Source organism: Crinia signifera, chromosome 19 (genome assembly GCF_055691185.1).
Source record: "Crinia signifera chromosome 19, ASM5569118v1, whole genome shotgun sequence".
Taxonomy (NCBI): Eukaryota; Metazoa; Chordata; class Amphibia; order Anura; family Myobatrachidae; genus Crinia; species Crinia signifera.
In genome coordinates this window covers 108,157,446-108,170,493 of record NC_139226.1, presented here as the reverse complement: position 1 = coordinate 108,170,493, position 13,048 = coordinate 108,157,446, and the positions used below count along the sequence as shown (strand labels likewise).

Sequence of the window (13,048 nt, the reverse complement as noted above, 5' to 3'; positions counted from 1 at the left end):
TAGAAGGGCAAAACATGAAAAGTGTTATTTAGAATGTCATTTTTCTTGTAGCACATGGACCCCCAATTATTGTGTTGCATCCCCTCGCATGTCTTGCCTTGTTCCCTATAATACAGGCACTTTCCCATTCCTAATCGTAGCGGACGTGGATGATATTAAAAGAAATGGGGGTATGTGTGCACTTTCACGGCACCAGCATGGCGCCTGTGCCTGGGCGTCTGTGGGCCCTTGCGGGGCTCGCTGCGCTCGCCCACGCTACGGGCTCGGTGGCTCGATACGCTCACCACGCTATCTAAAATCAACTCCATGCCAATGTGGATAGTGGGGGTACGAACTATCCCCGTTGGCATCGAGTTTACAGCCCCGCAGCTGGACACAGACGCACGGCGCCATGATGGCGCCGTGAAACTACACAAGTACCGAAATGGGGGAAAAAAGTGAAAAACTCATGTTGACCATTATAAGCTCACCTTTTGACCATATCGTCTTAATGCATGCTGACCAATGGTGGTCGACCTATTGACTGTGACCTACAGTCCAGATACCCCGTTTACAAAGCAATAATTTCCCTGGGGAATGCCCATAATATTGGGGTGCCCATAAAACACTGGCCGTTCCCCTGTTCCAGCCCTTTGTCTGCCCCCCGCCCGCACCCACTGGAGCAAACGGTGCAGCGAGTGCGAAACTCGCCAAAGCCGGTTGCTCCCGGGGTTTGCACATGCGCATAAACACATGTGCAAACCCCCCCACCATCGGACAAGGGCCCGAATTCTGACTTGAACGAACGGGACTAAATCGGCCCCACAGTGATAATTACCACTGAATAAATATTCACACCAAACAAGAAATTCATTAAAGTTTATGGGCAGAAAATGTACCCTTATATTTCGCTTCCCAGACAGTCTAATATCAGTGTAAATAGAGGAAATCACTTTATGAAGAGCGAGTGCAAATAGCACAAGTGATTATAAACTTCTAGGTTGAGGGGTTGTGTGAGCCTTGCATAGTTCAGTTAGGTAGTGAAACAGTTAACAGGTTAGACTGTAGGTAATTTAAATAAAGGGAGTGTCCAGGAGGGGTTAATCGGACATTTTGTGAGATGCACTAGAATATTCCATCCCTTTCTCTGGAAATTTTCCCACCCTCCCTCCCCAAGTCACCTTTTTGTCCCCACCCATTTTTTATTTTTCTTTGCCGGTTGGGGTTTGTCTGTGGCGGGAAAGAACGGCAGTAACAGTGGCTATTGCACTGCTGTTTTTAGGGTGCGGTCTTTGCCCAATACATTGTATAAAGTGGCTTTCCTACCGGGGGTCATTGGGGTTTGGCTGTCTGGCCGTCTCTATTATGGTGTATTGTGGAGAGAGTTGGAGACCCGACATTTTTTGGCGTTGCCAATAAATGAAAGAATACCATGTCGTTGACATGAGTGTCGGCGTTAAGTAGTAAGGTCACTGTGGGTCTGGCCGTTCTTTCTTATTGCCACCATATTTAGATTACAGATTTAAATAAATTCTGGTTGACCAATTTTAAAAGGCACTTAAGTTGTCCGTGTGGTTATTTCTAGTTATAATAGTTAATTAGTGTTAAGATTATTATGCAATGATGTCACACTACACACATCTACCAATAGAAAGTTTATAGGAAAGCAGAATTATGGCAACAAGCGACTTCTGTTGATCATCTTATTTTGTGTCAGTCCAGAATAACAATATAGAAAATAAAAGTGAATGCAATAGGGGACTTTCTCTATTTGCTATTATTTTTATTTCCGTCAGTCTCAGTATGATAAAACAGTACAATTTAAGGTCAAAGGTTGGTGTAGTTCTCCTGAGAGAAGATCCCACATATCAGTAATCAGTACCGTTGTTCTGATTTATGCCAGTGTTTATGTATTTCCAGAATGAGTTTTACTGTATGTGCAGAACGTTAACTGGGAGCTGGCCACCCCATTGGGGCATGTCCAGTGCTGCTGCCAGGCCCAGTGGCAAATGCAGGATTTTTAGAGGAGGTTTTTTACACTGGATTCTGTATGGAATACAGTATTAATATTTAACATAGTATAGTATAGGCTGTTTTAGATTGGGTTGTATAGGCATGAAGGCATTTAAGAGCCTGTGAATTTTGTGATTGTCTCAATAAAGTTGTTGTGGATAGTTTATTACCCATAGAGGCTTAGGTGATTAATAGATTGTTTAGCCAATTAGGTAGCCAGGGGGTGGTAGCTTGTGCAGGGGTATATTAGGAGGAGTCAGATGATGCTGCTTCCTCTTTGAGTCTGGAATCCCACCCACCCTCCCATGCTCTCTCAATTGCTACCTGGCCTATCGGCTATCACCTAATCTTTACAAAATGTATAATTAAAATCAGCAGGAAGGCGATCTCGACCAGTGGTCATTTTGAGGCACAGGTTGTTGCTGTGCAGTATTTCACCTCTTTGACAGGACGGCTGGTGAGTCCTGCCTCCACTTCCTGGAAGTGTCCTTGCCGTGCCATAGAAGGGGCGGTAAGATCGTCACAGTGTGGGCTGTGCCTTAAATGGATGGGGGGATTCATGGGACATTGTAGTCGTCGGCATTACTAACACCTTTTCACCTGAGCTGGTCTCCAAGCGCTTTCCTGGCCATCCCTTTACAATAGGGTCATACCACTTAATAAATATCCATCGCCTTTTTACTTATGCAGTTGTTGTCCGTGTCGTTATTTTTAGAATAAGGTGTCTGTGTGATTTATTTCTAGGGGTAATATAGAGTTAAGTTAAGGTTAAATGTCAATCATTATAATTCAATAGGCACCTTAAACATTTAAATTAGATAAGTGGTCAGGAAAAGGTTAAACATATCATAATAAATAAATACAAAAACATTATAGAACCAGCACTTCACGTTCTAAGCTCGCAGTCTCCCACTTCTTGGTAAGGCTCCTGTCTCTTCCTCCTGGCAGCTACTCTCTCATGCATTGAGATGTTTGAGGACTCAGATCCACACATACAGTAAATGTAGTAGAAGAAGCTGCTACCACTTGTCAACCCCCCCCCCCCCCCACACACACACACATTTGCTGTGCACATGGTTACATCTGCGCCACCTGCAGAGCACATGGTTTTGCCCATTTTAAGAACAAATTTGTACTGCGATGAGTAGGGTGACCAACTCATCCCTTTAACACGAGACACATATTAATTACACAGGTTCTGTGGCTGGCTTTCACCTGGTTTTAAACTGCCACACCCCAAGACTGCCACAGAACCTGTGTAATTAATACGTGTCCCAGATTAAAGGGATGAGTTGGTCACCCTAGCGATGAGATCTGAATAAGGGCCTATCGTTAACGATTATCATATAGTGTGCGCGCACCTATATGTATCGTGATGTCACTACTGTATCGTGATGTCATGGACCAGAGATAGAGGCGACTGGGGACCTTATTCAGGTCCAATCGTACGAACACCTTCAGGTCTGATGACGCGGATGCGCGGGGGGCGTGCAGCAGACATGACCGGATATCAGCTGCCCGCCCAGTTCCCTCAGAGCAACAGAGTTCTGAGCGACCTTAGATATGCGTGCACATTCCAAATCATTCGATTGTTGGCGGCCATCGAAAGATGTGGGTGTTCCCCCGCAGGCAGCAAATCAAATTATGGGGGCGATTGTGATTACGATCCATAGGCTATTTCTGTCACTATTTCCCCTCATGCATGCGCACTACGATCCGTACAAATGCTTAGACATTTTAAAACCACTTGATCAGCGAATTCGCACTATATCGGTCAACCCAGAATCAGGCCAGAGGTCCAGAAGTCTGCTGGGATGATGACATGAGATGACAAAATACAGCGTGCTGGAGTTCAGGCACTTTTTGCAATGAAGAAGCTGAATGAGAAAGAGTTCAGCCACTGCCCCCAGTCCTCGTTCTATAGGACTGTATTACAAGTGTTTTTCTCATTACACCTCACTGTCTTGGAACTGAGAGTAGTGGTATCCAGCCATGGGGCCATGAGCGTGCATTGTGCCGCTGACAGTAAAGGGAGGTGCCAGCTCCAGGTCCATAGACTTCAGCTGTCTGCAGTAGAAAGGAAACATGCATTATTAGATGGTACGTAACAGTTCTATCACCATATAGAAGTCCATTTATCATATCAGTGCACACAAATACAGGTGCCAGGAGGGGGCAGACACAAGGGCCACAAACTCTCTAGAGGCCCAGGAGTGAAGGGCAGGCGCAACCAGGGACGCCGAGAGGTATGCTGGGGACTGGTAAAATTTTGGGGGTGTGGCCTAATCGTGGGAGGAGTGGCCACGCCCCCAAAATGTTTAGGGGGTGAAAAAGCACTCTAAAGTCGAGGAGGGAGTGTTATTGCGCCCCCCCAGGAACCAACAATACGCCTACAGTATGTGCTGTGCTGATAGCAGGCTAAGCATGAGCTCTCACCCTGTCAGTGAGACGCTCATGCTGAGCCTGCTGTCAGCACAGCACATGCTGTAGGTGTGTGTTGCTGCTGCTGCCCGGGAGGGACGGAGGGGAAAGGGGGGGTTGTGTGGAGGGGGTTTGGACCAGGGCCCCCGCTGGGCCCCTCCAGCAAGCCTGGGAATGGGTAATTAGCACCCGCTCCCCCCCCCCTTTTGTCAGCCCTCGGCGTAACAGTTAACTGAAGATGCATTAATACAACACTCAAGATGCAACTACGGTGTACCATAAAGTGCATAGTCCATTAAGGGCAGAAGATTATGTTTCAGCATCCACAGACTCCATAACAAGTTATTATTTAAAAGTTATTATACAGAGGGAAAAATGACTACAGATGTAAGTGACATAGGACATATTGTACTCACAAGACTACAAAAATGACAAAGACACTACTCATTCACTTTTTGAATATCCATGAAACACGTACAGTATATATTGTTGGAATTATACTACTACACTTTTATTAGCCAAACTTTAAATAGTACTTTGGCTGCAGACCGCAGTGGGCAGACGAGGCTTCCACATTTTACTATACATAGGTGGTTTGGTTCTCTAGAAATCCAAATCCACCCAGAATTGTGTGGCTTTGCACTGACCCAAAATCTGGTCTGGATTTCTCACTGAGATCCGATCTGTGTCCCGCTTTGAAACTTACCCTGTTTCAGCATTTAGATTTCGACTCTGAATTTTGGGTTAGAAAAATTACATGAATTTTTACAAATTTTTTGTACATTTTTACAAATTTGGTTTTAAAAAATTACAGCTGTTTTTGTAAAAGATTTTTTATTGTTTTTTTATCAATGATGATCACATTTCTGGATCGATTTTAAATCAAATATAAATCCAAATCTGAACCAAAACACTTCAGGGTAACTTTGCAAAACCAAAACACGAGGATGAAATTAGAATAAAAACACACAAGTACCCTGCATTGTATGTTAATCACGGGGACAATCCTGTGCAAATCACAGCTTGCATTTGTAAATTTTCTAAATGAATAGCGCAACAGCAGGGAAATCATGTTGCTATGTGGTGTAATGTGGTAGGACTGGGAACACTTGCCAAATTCTGTTCTCACTTACCGGATATTGCATAGACTGAAGACAAAACTTGTTTCTACGAATGAAATAGAATCAGTGTGAGTCAGACACAAACATCAGTGTGAGTCAGGCATAAACATTAAACCAAGCATGGCCAAACTATAGACTTTCAGCTGTTGTGAAACTACATGTCCCATCATGCCTTGCCACAGTTTTGCTATAAGGGAATGCTTCAAATATGGCAAGGCTTGCTGAGATGTGTAGTTTCACAACAGCTGGAGTGACAGAGTTTGGCCATGCCTGAACTAAACTATACGGGAGAGACAGAAAGACTGATAACATTTGGCCGTAGGGGCCCATTTATTATTGGTTATTAGAATTAATAATTACAACTACAGTACCACTAAATTCTCTGCTGCCTACATATAGAAGAAAAATACAGTGTAAACAGGAATTTTGGACCAAACCACAAGAGTTAATCCCTCCTTTTTTATTTAGAATTTATAAAATGAAATCAACATAAATAATCATTTCCATCGGCTGGTAGAGTGGGACAATATGATAACAGATACCAAATAAAAATAAAATAACTATTGCTGGGCAAGTTAACGCGATAATAACGCGTTAACGCACCAGCACCTTAACTCAGATTAACTTTTTTAACGCCGTTAATGCTGGGAGGGCGCCCGGCGGCAGGGGTAGTGGCGTCGCGAAGGCGCAGGGTCTCTGACAGCAATACAGAGACCCAGCGCCTCTCCAAAAATGGCCACCGCCAGAGAGAAGACACGCTAGAAGTACTTTTGTACCTCTAGCGGCTGTCTCCTCTGCTGCTGTGGCGCAGGCTGGTGGGGAGGCGCTGGTTGTTTCTACTGCCTAGCACTGCTGCCGTTGGTGGAGAGACACAGATCCCCGCTACTGCCGCTGACTGGTGGCGCTGCTCCCCCCCCCCACAATTAAGATTTATCTCCCCCTTGACAACGAGCATTTAACCCCCATAGCAGCAAGCATGTATTCCCCCCTGGCAATGATAATTTCACCCACTATAGCAGCAAGCATGGAAAGAGCATGTAATTACCCCTGGCAACGAGCATGGAACCCCCTATGACAATGAGCATGTAATCCCCCCTGGCAACAAGCATGTAATCCCCCCTGGCAACTAGCATGGAACTCTTGGCTACGAGATTGTAGGTAAGCAGCACCTTTGTGACTAAAAATGCGATTAATCACAGTTAATCGCAAAAATTTCATGCGATTAATCGCGATTCAAAATTTTAATCGTTGCCCACCACTAATAATATCTTATTTTAATTCGTATTCATAGGTTACATTAACAAACTGTGGAGAGATAATACATCATGACCACCTGACAGATATACAGTAATCCCGCTTTCCCTGTATCATAACGCTCAAGTTCGCAACATTTTCTTATGGAGAATCAGGATATTTTAGTCTCACTCAGGTACGATCTGGGAATGTAAGGCCAGACGGTAATTACATGCCATACCCAGGACTGCTGGGTGATTGTTTTATTGCCTTTCCTTTAGCCTTGTTAAGATATTTGCTTGGGATTGGTTTGTAATCCCGGCGGTCGGAATCCCGGCGGTCAAAATCCCGACGCCCGAATCCCGACCGCCGAAATCCCGACAAGGGGGGGACGTGAATCGTCCCCCTTGCGGGCTCGCTGCGCTTGGCACACTAATTTATTCTCCCTCTATGGGTGTCGTGGACACCAACAGAGGGACAAAGTGCCGGGATTTCGGCGGTCGGGATTCCGGCTTCAGAATTCCGACCGCTGGGATTCCAACCGTGGGGATTTCAACTGCATCCCATTTGCTTTCACAACAACCACAAAGACATTATACAGTATGTGATGCACTATTCGTGTATATGAAAAACTCCATTTATTATTTAAAAAATAATAGCTTGCTCATGATTTAAACGTTTCAAAATCAGCAAATTAATATTAAAATACCGAAATGTAAAAAGAAAAAACAAAGTGTATTTCAAAGTAATTGTGTGTGTACTCCTTTTACAAATGAACTGGCCGATTCTGGTTCAATCGTAGTGAAGCGAATGCGGTCCCTGTCGCCCATGATATGCTGGGCGTTCCCATGTCCCATCGACACCACTTTCCATGGGTACATGGGCAGGCCAATGCCTGCCGTGGGGTGGAGGCTGACATCACATGACATCAGTTTTAATGGGTAAATGGATAGCGCACTCTGTGGTTGTTTGCGGTGTGGGTCAGTGGGGGTGGGGGGGGGAGGAGGTGGGAGAATGGGATGAGGGAAGGGGGGGGGGGTGGGGAGTATGAAAGGTGTTGGAAGGGTCAGTTAAGTGTTCAAGTAACAGTCAGGAATGGATGTTGGGTAAAATTAAGATTTTATTAGTTAAAGGTACAATCTTTTGTTGGTGCTCCACTGGGGCTGGTGGCGACACAGTCGATGGTGCAGATGTCGATGGGTGTTGGGGGACACCTAACTGTCCCTAATAGGAGCCCTTGTGGGGATTGGGATGCCAACAGGTTCCCTTATACCATACGTCCTAAAGGGACCTATGTCTCCTAAAAGGGATACAGTTGGGTGTAAATAGTCTTTGTGGGCTGTGATGATTGTTAATGCTGACGGCGTGTTGTAGTGATCAGGAGCCCCGTGGGGATCAGGGTGCCAACAGGTACCTTTATACCATAAATCTCGCAGACTTAGGTCTCCTGGAGTCTCTGGTAGCGCTGCTAAGCAGTGATGTCTAATAAGGAAGTCCTGGATGGGAGAAATGAAAGCAAGTAGCGGGACGACGCCCACAAAGACTATTTACAGATGGAGCAGGGCTTATTATTGCTGGCGGAGCGCCAGGACCGTGTCCCTGGCGATCCGCCAGCAATCTGGCGCTCTGGCTGAATGAGACGCTCGTGCGTCTCCCACGCACGAGCGTCTCAATAGCCGGGCGGCGAGGCGGCGCGGCGGGTGCAGTCCTGCCCGTCTCCAGCTTCAGGGAGACGGGCAGGGCTGCGGGGGGCTGCGGGGGGGCGGTGTGGACCGGCGGGGACCCGGGGAAGCCGGCGGGGACCCGGGCAAAAGCTCCGTCGGAACGGGACGCGCGTGCACCTCGTGCACGCGCGTCCCCTTCCGACATACAGATGGCGCGGGGCGGGGGATGGCGGGTGGCGAGTCCTCCGCCATCCCCAGCAAAGACAAGCCCTGCGCTATCTGTACACCCAACTGTATCCCTTTTAGGAGACATAGGTCCCTTTAGGACGTATGGTATAAGGGAACCTGTTGGCCAGTGGCGTAACCAGCAAATTTGCTCCCCCCTGCCAAAATAAATTCTGCCCCCCACTCTTTTTTTTTTTTTTAATTTATGCCAGCAGCCCCCGGGGACAAGCAGAGTGGGCAATGCCGCCTGGGGATCAGGGGAAGCTGGACAGTCAATGACACGTGTGACAGATCCCCCGGCAGGGCATAATAGCCAGCGGAGGTGAGCGCCTTTCAGGCTGATGCTCTCTCTCCCCCTCCTGCTTACCGCATCCAGCCAGGTCCTTACAGCTGACTGGTACACAGCATTGTACATTCGCCGCCTGGGAGCCCGGTCGGAATACACAGCAGCGCTGCATGCACGCTGGAAGGGCAGCGGGCATGGATGAAGGGGGAGCGCTGTCTGTGTGAGGACGCTTAGTGAACTTGTCACTGCATCCTCACACAGACAGCCAGAGAGCGCTCCCCTTTCCACGATACCCGCTGCCCTTCCAGCTTGCACGCATCGCTGCTGTGTATTCCGGGCTCCCAGGCGGCGAATATACAATGCTGTGTACCAGTCGGCCGACGGGGAAAACACTGTGAACCTGCGCCCCGGTGCCGCCTGTTCCCCTCCGCCACCGCTGGGGCTGCGGACCCTAAGTTACGCCACTGCTGTTGGCATCCCAATCCCCACAAGGGCTCCTATTAGGGACAGTTAGGTGTCCCCCAACACCCATCGACACCTGCACCATCGACTGTGTCGCCACCAGCCCCAGTGGAGCACCAACAAAAGATTATACCTTTAACTAATAAAATCTTAATTTTACCCAACATCCATTCCTGACTGTTACTTGAACACTTAACTGACCCTTCCAACACCTTTCATACTCCCCACCCCCCCCTTCCCTCATCCCATCTCCCATTCTCCCACCTCCCCCCCCCCCCCCACCCCCACTGACCCACACCGCAAACAACCACAGAGTGCGCTATCCATTTACCCATTAAAACTATTACCAAAGGGGTTTGGACAACCCTTAGGACAAGCAGCACCACGCACATAGATCAGGTAGAGCGCAATATACCCTACTTTTTGTATCACATGACATCAGCCGCCCGCCCTGTCTTTGTCCCGGCGGCCGCAAATATAAGTCAATTGAAACTGAGTTATATTTGCGACGGCAGGAGAAATCATTCGATGGTTGGCGACCATCAAATGATTTCTATTGCTGCGGTCACATGTGAGGGGATCTGTTGGTTGCTAGGGGAAATGGCAATGGGGGCAGGGATTCGCCAGGGCGGCATTACAGGGACTCCGTAAACTGTGAGCTTCGCCGCTTACCGAGTCAATTAGAATGACCCCCAAAATGTGTGTTCCTGAATCACCCCTCGGTAGATGGACCATATTTGCCTAACCTCCCGGAATGGCCCGGAAGGCTCCCAAAAATCGAGAGAAGCATACATTGAAAAATGATTCCCTCATTGTACTTACCATGACAACAACGCCCACTCTGATACCAGCGAATCAGGATGTACAGGGCTGTGGCTCCAAGCATCACGGTCAGACTACTGCCCAACACTACGCCAAGAGCATCCACCATGGCTAGAAGTGAGAGGAGAGGAAAGTGTAGATATTTTATACCTATAGTATACAGAAAATGTAGGCGCATAAATACCACATAACATACGTGTAGGTCAGAGTTTACAGGGGATTAAGCAGAGTTGGGAACCTTAAAATGCATTTTCAATCTAAAAACAAACAATAATAGGCCCTACACATGGTTTTATGTGGTCTATTTTTCTATTTGATTTTGCTTATATAAGCCAATTTTTTATCAAAATTGAATTAGCATCAAACAGAAATCGAACTAATTTGATTTTGATTCGATCACAATGCGCTGCGCCACGGCATCGAAATAAAACAGAAAAATAGACTGTGCAGGCAAGACTACAGTGTATAGTAAAGATCTGTACTATATATTCTAAATTGAATTTGTACACCGCACCATGCGATTTAATCCTGATTCGATCCCAATTCAATTGGGATAGAAAGGGGATTGAATAGAAAATACATCCCACCGTGTGTGCACCCCTTAACTTTGTACTGTTTGTGGGCAGTAAATACACAGCACAGAGGCCCTTATTCTGATCGGTGCAGCCGGATCCGAATATGCGGCCAGCACCGTGCGTCCTAAACTCCGCCTTCCATACGGATCGCCAACTCCGTCCGTACGCGGTAAGAAGCTGGCCGAACGGACCGCACGTGTATTTCGCATGAATACACCTCCTCCATCTCAGGGAACCTCCCCCATCATTCGATGGTCGCAGAACATCGAATGCAGGACCGAGTGGTCCGCCAGCTCCCGCAACCTCAGACCACACGGACATTTCTCCGTTCAAAAGCAGGGATCTGGGTGGGCAGCTGACATCCGGCAATGTCATATGTCCGCCCCCTACACGTGCGTCACGGCGGTATTACCATACGTACGCCCAGCGTTTTCATGGGAACGCCCATGAAACGCAGGGCGTATGCATATGGTAGTGAGCCCAAACAGCCCTTCACGCCCCTCTCCACCCCATGTTCATAGTGTACACTTTTCATGCGGAATTTGGCCGTGCATCCCGTTTGCACATGCGCAGAGATGCCTCTGCACATGCGCAGACACAAAACATCGGCGGCACGAACGCACGCGGACATTACCGCACCAACCAGAATAAGGGCCAGAGTGATGTACAGTGATGCACAGCACAGAGTACAGTGAAGCACAACATGGAGACACACAGCATAAAGTACAGTGCTGCACAGCACAGAGTATAGTGATAAACAGCAAAGAGTGAAGCACAACATGGAGAACAGTGAAGCACAGCATGGAAACACACAGCATAGTGTACAGTGACGCACAAAGTACAGTAAAGCACATCAGAGAGTACAGTGGGTGATGCGCAGCACAGAGTACAGTGATGCTTAGCGCAGAAAACAGTGCTGCACAGCATAGAGAACAGTGGCATACCACACAGATTACAGTGGAACACAGCACACATTACATTGATGCACATCATAGAGAACAGTGGCACACTTTACAGATTACAGTGGCGCATATTACAGATTACAGAGAAGCACAGCACAGAGTACAGTGATGTTCAGCTCAGAGTACAGTGAAGCACAGCACAGAGTACAGTGATGCTTAGCGCAGAAAACAATGATGCACAATGGCGCACAGCAACAGGGTACAGTGAAGCACAGCACAGTGTAGTACAGCATAGAGTACAGCGTATCAGCCACCAGGGATACAAAAAATGTTTGGACACGTGTCTTTGCACTTTTGCTATAATAGAATACACAAACTATACTGAGGGTTGTTTATATAGGATTAGGAAAGTGATCTACTGTACATAGTTGGGAATACTATTATTTAAAAAAAAAACATGCAAACACAGTATTTCTATATCGTAGTAAATAAAGTGAATCCCAAATAATCTGTCAATTATATAAAGCAAACCTTAATAGCTTCATCATCTATATATACTGTATATATGTCTAGTGTGCAAAGGCGTAACTACCATAGGTGCAAGGGGTGCAACTGCTAGGGGGCCCATGTTTATTATCTAAGTAATATATTTTACATACATTTATTACCATTAGTTGCTAAATAGGGGGCCCTTTCAAACTTTTGCTATGGGGCCTACGAATATCTAGTTACGCCCCTGCTAGTGTGTCTGTTTTGTGTCTACGAAACACTGCCTTCTGTTGGCTGCGAGTGAACATCTATTTCTCTCTATTTCTCACATGCACAAACACAGAGGCAATCACAAGGCAGTAGACTAGCTTTCGAATAATTTGCTTCGAGCGGGTGTACTTGTGTAATAATATCTCACCACTGCAATCTGCAAGGACATAAAATCTGGTCAGTTCCATACATCTACCACTAGAGGGCGCTTAAGAATAACAAACAATTGACTTTCAACATTCTGCGCTATCAGTAAGCCTTGCTGTCATGCATGTCAATAATATCAGACAGATGAATGATGTTTAGGTGACGAGGCAAACTACTGTGTCATTTTCGGAAATTCTCCTTTGTACAGCCTACACCTTGATTTTCCATTTGGTATATTTATTTGCATCTGTTGCCTGTATTGATGTTATTGTGCAGGGGCAGTGATTGTTTGTGCCATTGTCGAAAACATGACCAGTGATTACAGTATACATTCTGATTAAATTGATGAGTTTTACTATAGCATAGCTTTCTTAATGTGCTGTACGGTCATTAACAACTTAGTGGGTATTCAATCAAGTCCGTTTTTGGGGGGGACAGC

General features: G+C 46.6%; 1 protein-coding gene across 1 annotated transcript in view; it reads right to left on the bottom strand.

Moving 5' to 3' along the window:
• Window positions 1–3,271: 3,271 nt before the first annotated feature.
• The window catches only part of SMIM35 (small integral membrane protein 35), a 56,958-nt gene continuing 47,181 nt past the window's right edge, over window positions 3,272–13,048 (bottom strand). Inside the window, exons 2-4 of the mRNA XM_083163136.1 lie at window positions 10,227–10,337; window positions 5,547–5,580; window positions 3,272–4,059 (exon numbers count right to left, since the gene is read on the bottom strand). Of these exons, the coding sequence (XP_083019262.1) occupies window positions 3,942–4,059; window positions 5,547–5,580; window positions 10,227–10,335 (261 nt within the window). The 5' untranslated portion in view covers window positions 10,336–10,337 and the 3' untranslated portion in view covers window positions 3,272–3,941. The remainder of the gene's footprint in view (window positions 4,060–5,546; window positions 5,581–10,226; window positions 10,338–13,048) is intronic.